At 37.9% G+C, this 19,557-nt stretch overlaps 1 protein-coding gene across 3 annotated transcripts in view; it reads left to right on the forward strand.

Moving 5' to 3' along the window:
• The window catches only part of USP6NL (USP6 N-terminal like), a 114,556-nt gene that overhangs the window by 59,170 nt on the left and 35,829 nt on the right, over positions 1-19,557 (forward strand). For all 3 annotated transcript variants that reach the window (XM_066551012.1, XM_066551010.1, XM_066551011.1), the window contains 2 exons: positions 13,870-13,909; positions 18,631-18,711. In XM_066551012.1, the coding sequence (XP_066407109.1) occupies positions 13,870-13,909; positions 18,631-18,711 (121 nt within the window). The remainder of the gene's footprint in view (positions 1-13,869; positions 13,910-18,630; positions 18,712-19,557) is intronic.

Below are 19,557 nucleotides of genomic sequence, written 5' to 3' on the forward strand. Positions count from 1 at the left end.
TTGTGTCTTACATGTCTTCCCCACCCTGACATGGTGTTTCTCCCACTCCAGCCACGTTCTCAACATCCCCTTCCACGAGTCTCTTCTCTTAATTAATACAGATATACATGGTATACATGGTTTATGTGTCACCTGATACACATGGTATATATGGAGTAGTATATTGAATTAATACATCAATTAAATAAATATTCATATAACATGGAATAGCCTATTAAAAGAAAGAAACCCTTCACTTTTGTAATGTTTCTTTCAGAGAATCCCACGTCTCAGAGCTTGTCTTAGTCATGACCATGAGAATTGACAGAGCAGACCAGTATATTTTATACAAGCCCAATGTGGTTACCAATAAACCTAAAAATATTTAAAAAAAAAAAAAAAAAAAAAAAAAAGAGGGCAGGAATATCCCTTCCCAGAAAACCTCAGGCATGGTCCTTATTCAGTGCAATTTGTTTTCCAGTAAAGATCCTGCTGCTGATTCCACATGACAGTGCAGGACTGCTGAGCAGTCAGGCTGATGTGAAAAGTGCCATTCAATTTGAAAATGAACATTTTTCCCTCTGAAGTCCAGCACCATTGTCTGTATATACAGTGTGCCAGTGTTTTGATAAGATGGGATGGTTTTTTCTAGAAAGTGCAGGAGATGGAGGCTTTGAGCTGTGCCTGCAGCTGATGGAAGCCCAGCCCCTCTCTGGGGACTCCAACAGGGCTCAAAGAAGGCTTAGCCTGTAATACTTGATTCTGCAATCAAGTATTTTAGGAATGGGAGAAATGCCTAAGATCTCTTCACAGATAGTCATAACAAAAACTGTTGAAGCTGATTTTGGAAATGAAAAAGGCGGAATGTGTTTGGTATTCCTAAAAAATCAGGGGTTTGTTTGCTCAACTTTTCCTTTTTCCTTTTTTTTCCCCCCTCTTGTTGGATATGTTGTATCTTTTTGGTCAGCATTGTATGAACGTTGACCCTGCACCCCACAAAAAAGCAGTTCCTCTCTATCCTATCTTGGAACCTGGCTAAGTTTAAATTAAAATGTCCTCAGTATTTTCAGTGTGGACTGTTCTTTCACCAGCCCTTTTCTTTACCTTGTAGATAAGTTCTATTTGCATTTTTTCTATCAGCAGTCATTGATAAGGGAGTAAATTCAGGGAAAAAGAAAACCTGGAGGAGTTTCTGAGTGTCTTGAAGCTCATAGCAGGCATTCCAGTAATGCCTCAGGATCTGGGAATTCCCCCTTCCCCCTCCTGGAATTACTTAGTTGATTTGGTGCTGCTTTGGAATTGATAAAAAAGTTACTAAAATAAATACCTTATTCCTTGGGTGATAACAAGTTCCCTACTACAACTAGGAATGTTTTAAAAGGTGTTTTATTTCTTTAAACTGACAGTTTATGTAATGTCCATATTGATTTGTCTATTTAGAAATGACAATTTTATGAGTTATTTTTATAGCTAAAAATTATTGGAGGTCTTAAGACAGTAAAAGAAAGCAAGAAATTCAAATGACAGTGTTTTTACAAGTAAATAAGTATTTTATCTTTGACTGTCGTTGAAGCACATACCTAAAAATGTATTTTTCATTAATACATCCTTGTCTTTATTTTTTTAAACTCTCCAGTTAACTACAAGGACAAAATAACTTGATTCCCTGCCCCACATAATGTTAAGGTTGAATGGTCTCAAGAGCATTGGCTGACTGAAGTTTGCAAAACAGCCCAAAGTTTGTCTGTGATCCTGAAGTAGGGGAGAAGCTGAGAACAGCATTTTGCAACTGTAAAGGTCAACACCAGTTGAAAGAGCTGATCCTCTTTGGGCCCTTTCAACACCAGGCCAAAAGTCAGAGCAGGATAAGCCAAATGGCCTCAGTGTTTTCCTAGAATGGCACAGAAAGCGAAAATTTGAGCAAATCTGAGCAGCATCACCAACATAGCCCTGCTCAATGCACTCCAGGTCCTGAGGGGCTCTGTACTGAAATTTGAAAAGCATTGAACAGCATCCCTCTGAAGAAGAAACATCAGCCAGGTTAATTTGTTTTGGTACCTGTTGGAACTGTAGATTTCAGTCTTTCAGTCATTTGGGGACTGATCAAAAATAATTTTAAAAAATAAAATGTCCCACACTTTTCATTTTTAGCTGTAAATTAGGATTTATGTTATGTGGTCTTTTAAAGCATCCTTGTGTGTGTATATTCTGGATGATTCTTTTGTATTTCTCTCTCTGTGTACCACCCAACTGAGAAGGAGGTGTTCTGTTTTCTTTTACAAGAAAACAGTTCAAGATCACAGTTTTGCTTTTCTAAGAAAAAGAATATTGGTTTTTGGAATTTGGGGCAGGTACAGCTCAAGTTCAAATTTTACTACTCTTCATTGGGAAATACAGATTCTGACCTAAATACTTGTGGGAAATAGTAAAGCTAAGAAGATTTTCAGAAAGTAGAAAGTGTTTTAGTGTAGAAAGTGTTTTAAATTTTCAGGCATTAATAGTTATGAAATAGAAATAACAGAAGAAACTGCAATTTACTTACTGCAACTTTCCAAAAACTTTCTTCTTTCCATTGTTCCCCAATGAATGCCAGCAACAGAATTGTTCTGGTAACTTTTGGTGATGAGCTGTGAAAATCATGGCAGACATGACATCATTCAAAAAATCAGAGTACTTTTATTTCTTCAGCCTGCACCATATCAGTTCTTTGCAGACCTTGTTATTATTAAGGTTTGTGTTTACTTCTATTAATATTTGTTATCTTCTAGCAATAACTTACATTGTTACAATTTATGATCTGACTTGGATGATTCACTTTACACATGTTTTTCCTTTTATTACCTGCTCAGTAAATGGAAACTGGGATATATATTTAGTGTGGCAGATGCTGTTATGGTGATAAATATTCCAGGATCAGCATAGTGAGACTGGGCAGATTGGAGGTTTATTTTGCAAGGTTGTTCAAGTGGGTTTTTATCCCCTGAACACTTGAGTGGTACAATAGAGGTAGTAGTGGTAGAAAATACAGATGTGGTCTGCCCCTCACCCCATTCATGAGATTCTCTCCAAAATTTGGGTTAGATTCTTGTGTTACACTTACAGTAGCTCTGTGCTGATTCTGGTGGAATTGTACTAATTCACAGCAGCTGAGAATGTGACTCATACCCTTAGTCTTTATCCCACGAGCCTGTTAAAGCAGAGACCAGGCTTTGAGAATAGTTTGCTAATGATGGAGATTATCACATTGCCAGAGGCACTTTTCAAATAGCAGAATTCATTCTTTCTTTTGCTGACATGAGACCTACCTGCTCTTTTCCATCAAACTTCACTCTTTAGAAAACATAGTGCATTTTTATTAGCTCCAATGCATTCCTACAGCATGCTCCAAAAATGAGTTAGGGGAGCAAAGAAACTGGGAGCTCAGTCAAGGAATGAGATACTCCATTAAATATCTCCAAATGAAGCTATTGATTTTTTTTTTCCCTTCAGTATTATTATTTTACCCTGAACTTTTTAACAGGGTGAGCAACCAGTTATCCCCTCTTGGATTCTATTTCTTGGTAATTTGTATGTAGCCTTGCTGGAAAATAGTCCTTGTCTCTGAAGTATTCTCTGTGCATTCCTTAGTGTTTTCTCCTGTGTGCCTGTTGAACCACATGGCCAAGAGCAATAATTCTTGCACAGCTCTCCCTGCTGATTTGGGTGGGTACATGAGTGAATTCTCTCCTGATAAAACTGTGAGGACAGGTCTCTGAGGGTTCTTGGCAGCAAAAGAAGTTATGCTGAGATTCTGGGTAATAGACAGAAAGAAGCATGGTTGATGTAATTTGGTAATAATAAAGTGGCATTCAAAAAAAAAAATAGGGATTTTATATAATTGTAATTTCCAAGTTTTAGTAGGAGAGTCATGGAATCAAGGTTGAAAGAGACAAGCAGTTGACCCAGCACCATCACTGTAACCCCATAACCACTAAACCAACCCAGTGCCAGATCCAGAAGCCTCTTAAACACCTCCAGGGATGGTGACTCCACCACCTCCCTGAGCAACCTGTTACAGTGCCTGACTGTGGAAACTCAGCACATCACTCTGGATGTCCAGAGTTACCCAGAGAACCCTTGGGGGGCTTGGAAACCCTGGAATGTTGCCAGGAGCGTCTGGTGGCTTGACTTCGATCCCTCTAGGGATGTGCCACCTGTTTGAGGACATGAGAGTCACTTGGGAGTGAATGGTGCAAGAAGGATATATTTATAGGGTGAAATAGAGATTTTAGGGTTTTGGTACAGGGGGGTTAGGGAGACAAGATGGAGGGATCAGGGCGTGTCTCATCCTTCTTCTTTCTTCTTCTTGTCATCCATTTTCTGTGGTGATGTTGGCACTTTGGGATTGGTCCATGGTGAAGGTGCCTTGCTAATATGGGTGAAAGGTATTGGGAAATAAAGGTAAATATGATGTACATAGATTTTAGTATAAAAAGACACGACTGCCCCGTGGGTGGTCAGAGTGCCCTTGGCTGCCTTGCAGGTCAGACCTCTGTTGGGCAGACAGAAAATTCTGTAGATAACAAATAATAAACAATCTGAAGACTGAAAAACTGAAGAGTCCAGACTCGTCCTTTGAAGCTGGGCCGCCCCAGAACCACCCTATGCGTGTCTGGGCAGAGACAGACAGCCAAACTGGACACCTGACCACCCTAAAAGTGAATTTTTTTGTTCTAATATCTAATCTAATCTCTTTTGTCTCAGTTTAAAGCCATTTCCTATTAAGGCCATGAAATATGTGCATCAGAGTTCAAGGAAAGAGCTCCAAGGCTATGAGAAGAGTTGCAAAGTTACTGTTTATGATGACATGGAGCCATGATTCTTAATTTTCTAGGCACAGTAAATATTGCCAAACATGTTAAGTGATGTGGTGATGTGCTGAAATAGCAATGAAACATTTATTCTTAACAGTGCAATTATAAATGTCAGTCTTATTGCATTTTATTTATGCTGGTCATTCAGCAGGGACTTGCTGTCATTTTCTTCTCAGTGCTTTGTCAGACAGGGTCAGACCCTCTTGTCAGGAGAGTGGCTAAACTCTTCCCTCCCTTGGGAAGAAATGTGCCAAGCTCAGCCTCTTTCAGCTGCCAAAGTCAAATCTTTCTTTTAAAAAAAGTTCAGATCTCTCTTATTAGAGAAAAGTTGTGTTTCTCTTTCTCCTCAATATACAAATATGCCTCATTTTGATAGTCTAGAATTTTTCATGAGGCATTATAAAGATTTACCATGGGAACTGCTGAATTCTCTTCTCTCCGTTGGAATCTTGTATTATGTGCCATGGATTCTGCCTTCTAATATGTGATACATTTGCCTTGACTGATTTTGCTGCAGGATATTCATTGCTAATCATATTGAGGAACTGCTGTTAAAAAAAACCCAAAAACCACACAAATTTCAGCTCTATTTAACATTCTTTCCTTTTGCCCTAATACACTATGAAGATATTGTCTTTATTTTTGGACAGAAGTGGTAGTTTTCTTGGGCTGGTTATTGAGATTCAAAATGCTTTTTTTTAGGTCCATCTTTCTAGCATTAGACAAATCCTTTTATTTTTTTTTTCTTTCTTTGTATGCTTTCATGGGGAACTGCTTTTACAATATTTTACTTGCATTTCTGTATGACAAAACCTGTTTTGAAAACACAGCAAACACATGATTTATCAGTTAAGGAATTCCTGATAAGTTGAAATGAATCCTTGCTTACTATGCAGTTGTGAAGTGGTGAGGCTGGTTCACAGACCAGGATAAATAGGTAATTTTATTTAAACATCCTTGACAGTGGAAGAATACATTGGACCTGCTGTAAAATTTGCTTAGTTCTGTCCATTCTGACTGAGTTTACTCAGCTCTGCTACCATGGTGAAAGTGAACACTGTTCTGTGAATTTGTCTGCACTCTTGGTGGTGGTTGTGTTGTGAATATTTTTGCATGCATGCATTTGAGCTTGTGTCCAAAAGCATGAGCTGTCTGTGGCAGTTTGCAGTATTTGCTTCCTTAAAGTGAGATCTTATTTTTGCAAGAGCATGTGGTCAGAAGTGTTGCTTTAGAAGGTGTTTTGGTCACTACAAGGAAGTCTTCAGTGCCTTTGTTGTTCACTTTTTCTCACACTTGGTGTTTTAACAAGTATTCTTTGTCAGTCTGATGGGGAATAGTGATTGTTTTTTCAAAGCTGTTTCATGAAAATTGTCCAAACCAGATGTAGCAAAGGGAGAGGAGCCAGACCTTCTCTCTGCTGGTCACCTGTGAGCTTTGCAATTGTATATATTTGCACATCACTTGTGTATGTAGTGGTGGGACCACCAGAAGGAGGAAGTGCCTAGAAGTTACTTGTCTAGAAGTTACCAGTGAATTTTTCTGTGACTTGGACTGCGTATTTCATTTCTTTTGTAACAGTATTTAAGATGTTCTTCTCTTGAGTTTTTTTGTCTTTCCTTTCCCCTTGTGTTACTGTGATGATCTAGTGTGTGGTTCTTCTCTCACTTTCATTTCATGCATGGTCATCATGTGGAAGGAGGAAATGTTCTGTTGTTATTTGCTGTAATTCAGAATGGTCTTTTTTTCTTTCCTAAATCTCTGTCACAGTGTTACCCCTTTCTTTAGCTTAGGTTTATTCTAAGCTTATTCTTAGGACTAGAGTTGAAATTTGAATTTTAAATCCATTCTTTCAGCTGAGTTAGTCCAGGCTGTCACTTCAGCAATCCCCTGCAGATATAGAAGGAAATGAGGTGAATGCAATCCTGCAGATTTGATGGCAAACACAAAAATAAGCTGCAGGATAATTCTGCCAACTAAGGACAAATAATGTGTTTTTTTGTTAACAGCTGCTGCTGCTTGATTTCAGTAAAAGATTATCCAGTGTGTACTAGGAATTCATAAAGTACTTCCTTGTATGAAAAGAGCTATTAGGTAGCAGAACTGAAAAAAATGATTGACTATATTAATATGGTTTAATTTATACAACATTCATAAAGAGATATGCAATGGTTTTGAGTTACTGCTTAAGCTCTAAAACATCAGTATGTAACATAATCATTATTACCTCATTTATTTCCTGCTAAATTTAGCATTTCCAGAAGTTGAAAGCAGCTGAATGTAGGGAATGGCCGGAGTGTGTTTCACTGGCACAGGTTGTGAAGGATGCTAAAAAGGGGGCAGTTTTTAGAAGTGCAAAGATGCTGCTTCTCATGACCCAGTGAAGGACCCGCCAGAATGGAATTGGAGACCACTGAAGGTTATTTCCTCAAAGAAGCAAGTGTAGGTACAGAATGCTTTGAACTTCAGCAGTGAGCAAGTATGTAGTGCTGGAACAATACCATCTTAGGGAATTAATGTTCAAATATGCTTTGCATAGCACAAATTTTAATGCAGATGAAGCTGCCAACATGCAAACCATGGATCGCTGTTAATTTATGGTGGAAGTGATCTGCACAGGAAGGAACCTTTGAGCAGTACTTCAAAACAGGAGCTGTGTGTTTAAGGAGAAAATCCTAGATGTTTTAGACATTTATCAAATGTAAATTAGAAGCAAGGCATTCTCTTTCATTTGCCTTTTAGACTCTTGGGAGTTTTAAGGTAGCTTAGGCTAATTTTTATCTTTCTATAAAAACTTGATTCTGAGAAGACATTTTTAACCTCACTGTTCATTTATGTGCAATTAAAATGACATCAAAAATCACTAGAAATGGTGATGTGCTCAGTTCAGCAGATTATAAATTTTCTCAAAGGTGTTCTGATTCCATGCTGGGGAAACTTTCAAGTTTTCATATAGAACACACCTTTCCACTAAAAAGAGAGGACAGCACATATTTTTAGCATTTGGCAGTGAAAATACAGTTCTATGTTTTTTGCTATGAATTTTGTGATAATTTTTCATATTGGCAATAAAAACTTAACAGAGTCATCTTTCAAGCAGCCAAGTACTTTACCAAAAAGTCACCATTTTGAGATTTAGTTGAGTTTGATAAAACTTGAATTTTATTTTGTCTCATCTCTTACAGTTCACATTGCTTGAGAGTTTCTGGACAGGAGCTACATGTTCATGGCACTGGGCTGTGCAAATTGGCAGCAACATCCACAGAATCCACAAATAATAATTGCAAATAAAACCTAGTCACAAAATCACATGTGGTCCAACCTTTTGCCAGCATTAAATTCTTTCTTGCAGCATGTTTCCTGATAATTATATTGTGGAATGTCACACTGGCTTATCCCATATGTTAATTAATTGCTTTGGCTTGCTTATTTTAACAAAACTTCTGAAAGCTGTTTTTTAATCTGCTGTAGTCACTACCCTCATACTGTGCAGAGGTTGTTCAGTGAAAATTCCAAGTGAATGATTACAGTAGCAGAGCTCCAATTATTTTGAGAGACAGACTCAGTCAAAATTGTGAGTTTGTAAGTACATTGTGAGATAGAAAGAAGGAAGTGAGCCATAGAATTTTATCTGTGAAAAACAATAGCTTTCTTACCTTCTCCTTAATATTTTCAGAAATCTTTTCCATACATTATTGATTTTGAAGCTAACACTTTTGCTTTAATTTCCTTTGAAGAGCAGGAAGATTAAAGCAGTATTCATAGTCAGGATTCCTCTGCAAATTACCTTGAAGGTGCTTCTGTTGCCAAGCCCTGTTGTACATATCCATAATACCCCATGTTGCCTTGACAGCTTTATGTGCCATGCATCAGACACTGAGGGGGAGGCAGCCCTAGTAGAGCACCTTGTTAGTGTGTTTATTGCTGTAGAATTGGTTTCCCAGTGTGAATTTACTCATTTTTTTGTGTCTAGTAAAGCCATAGACTCCTACAACTCACTCCTGACAAATCACACAATTTAAAACTGTACCTGTTTGGGAAGATTTACTTTTTCCTGATCTATCTGGATACTGTAATGGTGCAAGTTGTTACTTCAGCAATCTGAGTTTCATATTGTATAGCAAGACAAATCCATTTGTACTAAAGCTCTTTGTGTTCAGACACCTGTCAAGTGAATTCTTCCCTTCTCATACCTTACCTGTGTATGATCACTCTTACAAATTCATTTCACAACACTTGTAGTTTTGAGTTTTATACCTTACTGATGGTTTTTGTGGATGTTTCCTCACATTTATTGATCATGAAGGTTTCAAAATGATACAAATGACTGTTTTGAAAAAATTTTTAAAATATTTCCTTCAAAACAAGTCTCCTGGGTAATAGCAAGTATGTTTTCCTCATGGATTTAAACATTTAGAAGTGTCACAAATGACAAGCTGAATGCACACAGCATTTGTTTCTTCATTATTAACTCAATGAGACCATAAAGATCAGTGTTCTGCAAGAAACTTCTCTCAGATTATATTGAAAATGTGACACCAAATATGATTTTGAAATACTTTTCATTTAAAATGAAACTCTGTACAGTGCTATAAGGTGATGCTCTTGCACTTAGAGGAGAGCATGAGAAAATAATTTAGTAGTAGTTTGAGAAAACCTTTTGCATAGGTACTGCTTTGCAGGCGTTGTGAAGATTAAACCTTTTTAATGTCTGTGTTACACTGGGTCCAGTAATATAGAAATATTGAATGTAATTGACTTTTTAATTAGATGACTTGTGTGTATCACAGTTATTCCCACAAATATTTCATGATAACAAGCCCCAAAGTTCATCACAGTGCCCTGGCCAGTTCTGAAATAGAAATTGAGAAATAAAAATATAACATACCAAAATATTTTGAACATTACAATTCTTCAGGCAATTAAGCTTTGTAGTATTTTTGGTCTTATTGTGGTCAAATTTTGCCCCTTTTTTTTTCCCCCCAATGAAAATTTTGTTGTCAGGCCTTGTCCAGCTTGTAACTGTGAAGTAATGAATTGATCCTCTGGAAGTTGATCCTTTGGAGTTCTAGGGTGACTGGTGTACCAAGTTTGATTATTGCAATAAATATCTTCCTCAACTGAAGCTGCAAAGGACAGAGGAGGCTTTACATTTCTTAAACTTAAGCCAAACTAGAAACAGGAAAATTCTGTGATTTGAGTCAGCAGGGAACATACTTGGGATTCAAATACAAGTGAAGGAAAAGAATAAATCTGTTGAGTGTCTAATATAAGAAAGTCTTTCCTTGTGTTTGTATTGAACAAATACATCAAAGTGCTCTTTAAAGATTACTGATTTAAACAGCAGTGGTGGGTAGGGGACTGTAAGCTTGTTAAGTCTTAGACTTTTCAATTTATTTCAACTACCACTGTTGCTCAAGGAGGCTAATTCCAACACATGCTGTAATGGTCAAAACCATAGATCTGCATATTTGATGTTCTGAAGTGACAGATGATTATGCATTTGACATCATTTTTTAAAAAAGTGTTCTTGAAACATTCATGAAAGCCTGAGTTAGCCAGTGTGGTGGAGTTAAAGATGTAAGATCCATTCATCTCTTACAACATAATAAAAATAGGCACTTTCAATCAGGTTTAATAAATGAAGTCTTGTCTTTGACCTTAGAGACTCAGCAGAAGGTGCAAGTAGTCCAGACTGAAAGATGGGAGGCTGGCTTTGGGCTGGTGCTGCAGATCACCACCAGTGAGGGCCATGGGTAGAGATCCTGAATTCCGGTATTTGCTTGGAATCCAGTATTTGCTTGGAATCCAGTATTTGCTTGGAATCCAGTATTTGCTTGGAATCCAGCATTTGCTTGGAATCCAGTATTTGCTTGGAATCCAGCATTTGCTTGGAATCCAGTATTTGCTTGGAATCCAGAATTTACTTTCTTCCAGTGAGACGTCTTTGAGGAACCTGGTAGTAGGGTGACCATCAGGCACCTCACTATATTTGGGATTTGATCTTGCAGCTCCCAGACCTGGAGAGGAGATCTTCAGCCTTTTTTTTTTAGTGCTGTGGCTGCAGAGCTGCTTGGCAGTGACAGGCAGAGCCCTGAGCTGCTGTTGGGGTCCCACCTGGCTGCAGTTGGGAGCTCTTGTCTTCATAGACCAGGTGTAATGATTGTTAATTCCTGGCTCATTCAACAGCTGACTTTACCTATTCAGATTTTATTTAGTGGGGACAGCAGTGTTAAGATCTCATTTCTGCTAAGTGAGACCTTATTTCATGGCTTCAGTTAAAAGTATCCCTCTGACTCCTCTCTTGGATATCCTGGATTGTATGGTTCCCAGCTAATTATGTTAATCAGTTCTGTTCTCTCTGGATCCCCTAAATGAATATTACTTCAGCTATTAAAGAAAAAGTCATCTTAGGGCAGGATATAGCAATATTATGTGAATACTGTTCACTATTTCCCTTTATTGTTTGGTGAAGTATGCAGATAAAAACCATGGAGAAATGCAAGTTTAAACAGACTGGGAATGGTTGGAGAAGATTCATTTTTTTAAGAAATAATTAAGGTGTAACAATATTAGATTGGCTTGGCTGGGGAAGGAAGGAAATGATGCATCATTATAAAGGAAAAAGAGAAAGTACAGTAAAATAACAGATTCATAGACATTCATTGATTTTGTGTCTGATTCTACCTAATAAAAGAAAATCTCTAAGGTTTCTGCACAGAAAACACACTAAATGGAAATTTATTTATTTAAAGTACTACCTTTAGGGGCTTTGAGAGAGTATGTGTGCCTGCACTGCTTTCCCTTCAGTCCTTGCAGGGTAGATTTTAATGTTTATATATGTGAGGATAGGGGCATAGTTGATGCTATGCTGTTCATGGAGAGGGAGATTGCCAGGAGCTCCTGCCTGTCCAGTGAGTTACAGAGCAGCCCCTGGCCATTCGTTTGGCTTCTGTGCTGTTTGCCAGGGCCTCAGCAGCATCTTGGGGAATAAAAACAGGGGGCTGCCTTAATGTGCTGCTGTGGAATGTCAGTGTAGCAGCTCAAAAAAATAATGAGCAGGACAGGAGATGAGGGCAGCCTTTTCCTGCTCGGGAGTTCAGCCACGCCTTTTCTCTGTAACATTGATGATAACTCGCAAAATTAGCAGAGAGCAAGTCCTTAATAAATCACTCGAACTCATTCTCCCTTTGTGAAAAATAAGATTTGATTCATCTTTCATGTGATCAGCTTCCATGCCAGGGTGAGGAGAAGCTGTCAAGTGGTACCAGTTCAGCAGAGGAGCTGCTGTGGCCACTGTGAGTCCACGGGGATGCGGAGCTGGCAGATCCTTGCCTTGCAGGCAGCACTGGAAGAAAAAGAAAAAGAGATTGTTGTGTGTCCAGCCAGCTGCTGGTGTGACCTCGTAGGGCTGGGAGAACCAGGCTGCTGTGGGAGGCTCATGGAGGGTGGGCAGGGCCTGCAACTGTCACTGAGGAACTGGAAATTTTAAGTGATGTGGAAGGCCTAGCAGTGCATCAAAGCAAACAACAACCACCCCAGGTGGATTGTATTAAATTGAATTTTTTCTTCCCCTTTGCTTTTTCTTTCCACTTCAAATAAACTTTCTAGAATTTCTAGGTGACACTTGGCATACAAAGGGCCTGCTTTCAGCTGATTTAGAGGTTGTTTCTAGTGTGTTAGATGTTGATCAAGAGTTTTTTTTGATTATGTTGTTATTCAGCAAGAAAACTTTGATATTTGTTAAGTGCTTCTAAATGAAGGAATTCTGCTTTTTGCAATGCTGCTCAAAAGCAGCAGTCTTGGTTTTAAAATTAGTTTCTGAGCTGTGGACTGGAAAATTTGACTTGTCTGTGGTGTGTGTGTGTTGACTTGTGTGTGTTGTTTGACTTGTCTGTGAAGGTGTTGATGGGAGCAAGTTTTTCCATTAGATGAACTGGTTCAAATGTATTTCTTCATTCTGCATTTCTTTATTCAAATACAACTTCTGAATCTGAAACAGCATCTTATAAATGCAATGAGATTGAATTCAATTCAAGTGTTTTGCATCAGAGTGTTCTTACACTGACTGCAGCCTTCACCAAGGTCACCCTTGCTCAGAGTGCATACAGGTCTCAAACACTGGTGGTTAATAGCTTCTCTGTAGAAAGCTATAATGATCTGGATATGAGGTTTTTTTTCATAATATCAAGACTCAGTAGGAACTTTTAAAAGTATTTAACGTGTTTCCTGTGTTTTAGTCCCTTTTAACCATGGTTTTGTTGGGTGTGTTATTTATCTGACCTCAAGAGCAGAAGGGAGTTGCTTGTTACAATTGAGCTGCTGTGTTTTCAGAAGCTGCAGGGGAAGGCAGGCTCTCTTGGCATCTAGGTGCTCCAGTTGCTTTTGAGAGGAAAAGCACAAATTTCTTTGCTAAGAAAAACAGAAGTCAGAGGCCTCAGAATGAAATGAAAGGAATGGAAAGTCTGAAGATTTATCAGGTCAAAGCTTTCAATCCCTAAGCTGCCTTTTTAGGCTTAGGGTAAGAAGTGAGAAGACTTAAATTTTAGTATTAATTAGGTACCTAGTAACAAAACGAATTTTTTCCTGCTACTTCCTGCTTGTTACTTAGAGTGAGATTTGTAGTTTTGAGAACCTGTGAGTTAACTCTCCTAAGTCAAGCAAAGTCTCAGTGCCTTTCATTGAGCACAGTAGTAAAGGAGGAAGCTTTTTTTATTTTGTTGGTAAATCAGCTAACAATAGTATGATCAAAGAAAACAAAACAAAAATAATTTGGGTTTCAGTGCAGAAGTACAACACAGAGTGCTTTTATAGAAGAAAAAAGTTTTCTTAAGCTATGCAATGTTTTTCTTAAGTTATACAACTATTTTGATTTAAAATCCTAGTTCTGTACTTAAAATATTAGTTCTTTACAGTTTAGAATTCTGTTCACTTGTTACTACAAATTGCTGGTGTAAGTGCTGACTTGTAAGAGCCTATACAGAAATGATTTTGTGCCAAGAACAATCAAGACTGATCTAAACTTTTTCTTTGTTTTCAGTCCAGAGGAGCTTCCTGTCCATGATGCAGTGATAGAAAAGGTAAGTCCACTGTCCTCCAGGTTTTACTAGTAAGTAAACATTTACAGATTTACAGCTTTTAAAAATATAAATCATTGTGAAATGAATTGATGAAGCATTTTAGTGATTTGCATTTCCAGAGAAGCACATTCTAAGTCCCTTAAGAGCTGTGTCCTTGAGGCCACATTAGCTCACCCACAGGTCCCTGGGGGCCCACTTGTTTTTACATTTGCTCCTGTCAGTGAGAGTGAATATTCCTCTCCCATTATGTGAAGGAAATGGAGCTACTCAAGAGCTCACAGTCAGCTCTGCCCTGCAAGAGTGAAAGCTGTGCTCCTGTGCCTGGAGCTGCCATCAGCTGTGCAGGGGGATGGATGATGTGAGTGAGGTGGAGGCACTGACACCCAGGTGTGTCCTGAGGAGCCTGGGCTGCTCTGCTGCTTTGGGAAATGGTGACAAATATCCTGCTGCCACCGTGGTGTGGTGGCTCCCTTGTAATGCTGAGTTGCTGGGCTGGATGTATTTCAGATGTGCAGGTCCTGTTGGCAGCTGCTGCAGGTCCTGGTCCAAAATTCCTTCTGCTGCTGGAGGGTTCTGGAGAAGAAGTAGTTTAACAACTGATGTGTTGAGAATGTGAAAAAAATAATGGGGAACTGAGTTTCTGCTTGTCTGGGCCTAGTTACTGTTGGTATTTCCCCTTGGCCGGGTCTGTTGTTACCTCCAAGACCAAATGAAATCAGAAAAGTCAAGATTAAGTATTTAAAGTTGTAAGTTTAAGTTAGCCCTCTTGGCTGCAGAAATCACTAGAATACATGGAAAAAGGATGGAATGACTTATTTCAAGGCAGCTCAGCTCTTTAAGTGTTAAGAACAGCAGTGCTTCTGAAAATTAATTATTTTGTGCTTCAATTATATACTGAAGCTAGTAAGAGATGCTTACTGTGAAAGTGTAGAACTTGTAAGTCTCTTTTGTTTTGCCTTGGTTCATGTGTGGTTTTGCATACACAGCCTGAAATAGTTGCCTTTTCCTGCCATGTTTCATTACATTTAATAACACAGTGAGTGTATGTATAATTTCATTTCCGTCAGAAGGACACAGCAGGGGAGGTGAGTCTCTGAGCAGAAGTACTAGGCAGCTTGCAGCTACTGTGCTAGATGTGTTTTGAATTCTGATTCACTGTGGCTTTGTAGTTAGCCTTAAATTATTTGAGGGAAATAGTGTCTTAGTTTTCTGTCCTAAATTCTGTTTGTACTGTCTCTAAGTGTCAGCAAAGAAACTGTATTTATGGAGTCAGTGTTGGATTGCAAGTCTAGTGTGTTCTAATAATCATCCAGTGATGCTCCTGCATTAGACTCCTGGTTACACTCCTTATGGTATCCTGACCTCTGCTGGTCTGAGCTTTATCTGGCTCCTGTCAGAATCTGCAATTTTCAAGACACCATCCATAAGGATTACTGTGTTATGTTATTGCAGGCTAAGATTAAAACCTTTCTGCACAATGTCTTTTTAAGTTACTCAGCAGAACTGTTTAGGCTTTCCTCTTGCCTTGTAAATTTTAAAAAATATTCCTAACTTAAGTTTTCATATAATTGGCAACTTATGTAAAAGGTTGATACCCTTGTGAATTTGGAATCTGTTCTTCAGATACCAAAAACCTCTTAGGCTGGGATTTCTGTGTATTTGTGTGTGTGTATTTTTGGTCATAATACCTTTACTCTGCATTAACAGTAATCATTACTCATTTTGGTGCTTCATTACTTTGCTGCACATTTGATGCCTCAAATGCATCAAATCATTGTCCTACATTGTGAACTACTTAACCTTGACATGAATAATCCAGCACATCTGAGATAAGACAAGGGGAGGAGAGATTTTCTGGAGGAGGAAAGGAGACAGAGAACTGACCTCAGAAAATCTGGAGTCTGGGTTTGACTCTGATTTTGAAGTTCTGTAAAATGTTTTGTAATTAATTTTCAGTTAGGTTTTGTCATTGGTTTACTTGATTATAAATTCCCTGGGGAGCAGTTCAGCAGGTTCTGGGGAGGTTTCTGCTGAAGCTTTGCTTTAAGCTCAGCCCCTGGCACGTGTGCTCTCCAGGAAGGTGGGGTGCTGCACACGGGAGGGATGCTTGGCACTTCCATTATTTTGTGCTTTCACTAGTGCATTGTTTACTGACATGAGAGTAGAAACCAGCTCTGCTTCAATTAGGGATTCTGTTACTCCCAATGGCAAAAATGCTTCAAAGTGTAAAATGTACTCAGAAGACAGATAAATGGATTTTTTTTCTTTTTTTTTGGTGACAACTACATGGAACTTGTCTGAAAGAGCAGTAGCAGCATCCCTCTGCTCTGCAATGAGCTGCCTCAGATCTGTCTGTGTTTTCAGTGTTGTACCTGTTAGACATAAAAGTGAACATAATTCAGACAGGGAAAGAAATAGCTAAAAGTTTTCAAGAACTGAACACCAAAATAATTGCTATTTTGACTACAGTAGCATCACTTGAGAATGGGTAAATTGACACAAAGACATAAAAGCTTGAACAAACATACACTTGAAGTGAGCTTCTGGCTCAAAAGACCAAAAATCTTGAAAGGAGATCAAACATACAAACAAAAAGACTGTGGAAGCAGATAGGATTTTATTTTTCTTACCAATTACATGAACAACTTATTGAGGGCAGAGACCTTTCCTGACTTCCTGTTATTCCTGCAGGAATAAAAACTATGCCTAAAGAACAGCTGCTTTAAGAGATGTTGAAAATGCTGATTCCTTAAAGGGGTTGCAAGTGTGAAGGAGAAACAGAAACAGTGTTGTGACATCTTGGAAACAATATAAAAGGCTTTTATTTGAGATATTTAATTTGAGATATTGCCCAACACAGCCAGAACCTGAAGAGGAATGTGGGCAGTTGATTGCAACATGAGTACTTAGGTAAGGTTGAGAGAGTAGAGGCACTTCTTTTCCCCGTCACATTTTTATACTTGTGTCAGGCTTACAGAATTGGAATTCAAACAAAAAATAATTTAAAAATCCAAACCAACTTCTTTCCAGGACATTTTGTGGACCTATCATACATAGTTAGGGTGGACCTAAACCTCATCAAGTTATACTTCTACAAATGCAAGGCTTTGGGCTCCTGGATTAAAGAAGTTCAGCAAGTTAAAGAAGCCCATTGTATTGCATTGGTAGCCAAGAAAGAATGTACAAATTCTGATGGGTAAAAGCTAGAAGTAAAATTAGGATTCTGTTGGGACTATAAGTAGTAATTTTCTTTTATATTCCCCCCCAACATTTTGGATGCAATTGACTTTATAAATACTTAATGAAAATATTTATAACTTTTCAGTATCCTGTGGAGCTTTAAAATTAAACTTTTACATTGTTACCAGATTGAATCACTAACCATATGAATATCCTTCCTGTCTTTATTAATCCCTGAATTTGAAGTTGGAGGTAGAGGGGCTGTCCTTTGCAATAAAACTAAATACTTTTTTTATATTCAACTCTGAAGAGAAAGCAGTAGTCAAACACATTCATTTTTTTGCTTTTCAGTCTGCATCTTCTGCTCCAAAGCTTTACGAGAGTTGAAACAGTGTCATTAAAAACATGTAACAACACACAGCTAACTATTAACTTTGTAGTATAATCAGAGATACTTTGCAAAATGTAAAACTGAGCTGTAAAAATAAGTGCTACAAGTCTTATCAGTGGAGCTAACAAAATACAGATTTTTGGTGGTGTGGTGCCAAAGTGCCTTGAAATTCCTGGGCTAAGATGGCTGATTCCAAGTGCTTGTTTGGTCCCCAAATTTGAGAAGCTGATATCAGCTCTAGCAATATTTTCAGAGACAGAAGGGCACTCTCTAAGGTAGTAGGGCTTTATTTGCTAGACTACTCAATGTAACTATTTATTTTGAGAAAATGGGCTTTGTTTCTATTTGGATTCTCATTCTATCACCTTGTTACTGAAATATTCTTGTCAGTAATGAAATTTAAGATAATTGATCTTCAGAAGAAATCCTTGATGTTAAGTTACAGGGTAATTCAGGTGAAAATGTGCCTGAATTCTTCAGGAGGAAAATTATGACTAGGATTTCTAGCTTTTAATATCTAAAAATTAAAGCTTTATTCCCAGTTCTGCTCCTGCACTGTCACTCTTGCATGCATTTGCTTTTGTTCATTTTAACTGTGTGCCTTTTAAGAAGGGATGGTTTGTGTGATCACTTGCAAACAGCAGCTAATGATGTTTAGGGCAAGTCTGGGGAAAGAAGATCCTTTCAGAGACAACTAACTTTTAAGTAGCTTGCAGCAGAAATTATTTGCCTGGAAAATGAGTATAAAGACAAATGGAAGTTTTATTTGTTGTTGGTTTTTTTTGGTTTGTTTTTTTTTTTTTTTGTAACTTGCCAAATATGTAAAAAAGAAACTTCTAGAAATCTTGTACTTAACCTCTTCTTATAAAATAAGAAGAGGTTAACTTAACCTCTTATAAGAAGAGCTTAACCTCTTCTTATAAAATACAACTCATCCATAGTGCTGAAAATACGAGTTTCTGCTTGGTTTTTGGTTGGCTGTCTTTTTGGATGTTTTAAATGAACTGATGAAATGAACTCTTTGCTGTTCTCAGATGACTGAGTAAAAAAATCATAATGCTCTGTTAAACTTGTTCTTTTAAAAAAAAAACATAGATAACTTTAAATGGATTTGTTTTGGAGATACTAAAAATTTCTGATTTCTTTTCAGCAAAAGAACCTTGAAATTGAAAGAACTACAAAATGGCTTAAGATGCTGAAAAGCTGGGAAAAATACAAGAATAGTGAAAAGGTAAAATTCTGCATGCTTTTGTCATTGACTATCATTTCAGAAAGAATGCATACCCTGAAATTAGATTGCCTGTGTTTGATACCTGAAAAAAAACCAAACCCCACACTGAAAGAATAAAGTTTTTTGTTCTTCCAAAATGCAGTAATACTTAATAACCCAACAGTAATTACCCAACAGAATTGGTGATCAAATGGAAGGAATTATGTTCATGTGTGCAGAATAATCTGTGGACAGAGTGGGTCATGTCAGGTGTGCCCTTAGGTGCTAAATACTTCTGCTTGATTTAAAAGCTAGGTGGGGATTTCATTTGAGCATTTTATTTGCTGCAATTGTAGTCTTGGTCATCTTAAAATCATGGAAGAATTTCAGCTGGAAAAAAATTTGCTGGAGAGGCTGTATTCCCAGCACTGGGCTCTGGGAGGGTTTTCATAGCTGCTCTTCTGGCTGTATGGTGGATAATGACACAGAATCCCAAATTCAGATTCCTTCTACTCTTCAACACAGCTTAAGACCTGTGTTAAGCTGTTTTAACACAAGACAGATTAACACAAGCTGTCTTTGCCTTTTCTGTTGGGGCTTCTGTTGGTATAGGTCAGAATCTAGAAAGTCCATTTCCTTAAAATATGATGTGAATGCATTAAAAATAATTACTTGTTCCCAAAGTTTTTCTTATAATCCTACCTTTTGTCCTGCCATTTTCTCTGGGAGAAGAAATTAGGGGTCTTAACTGTTGTGACTTTGTTTCTTTGTTTTGTTAATGTAGCAGTAAGGAGATTTTAAGATCAAATATGTTCCCAAGTCAAAGGGACAATAAAAAAATTCCATAACAGCTGCTTTATTTGCAAA

Source organism: Molothrus aeneus, chromosome 5 (genome assembly GCF_037042795.1).
Source record: "Molothrus aeneus isolate 106 chromosome 5, BPBGC_Maene_1.0, whole genome shotgun sequence".
Lineage (NCBI taxonomy): Eukaryota > Metazoa > Chordata > Aves > Passeriformes > Icteridae > Molothrus > Molothrus aeneus.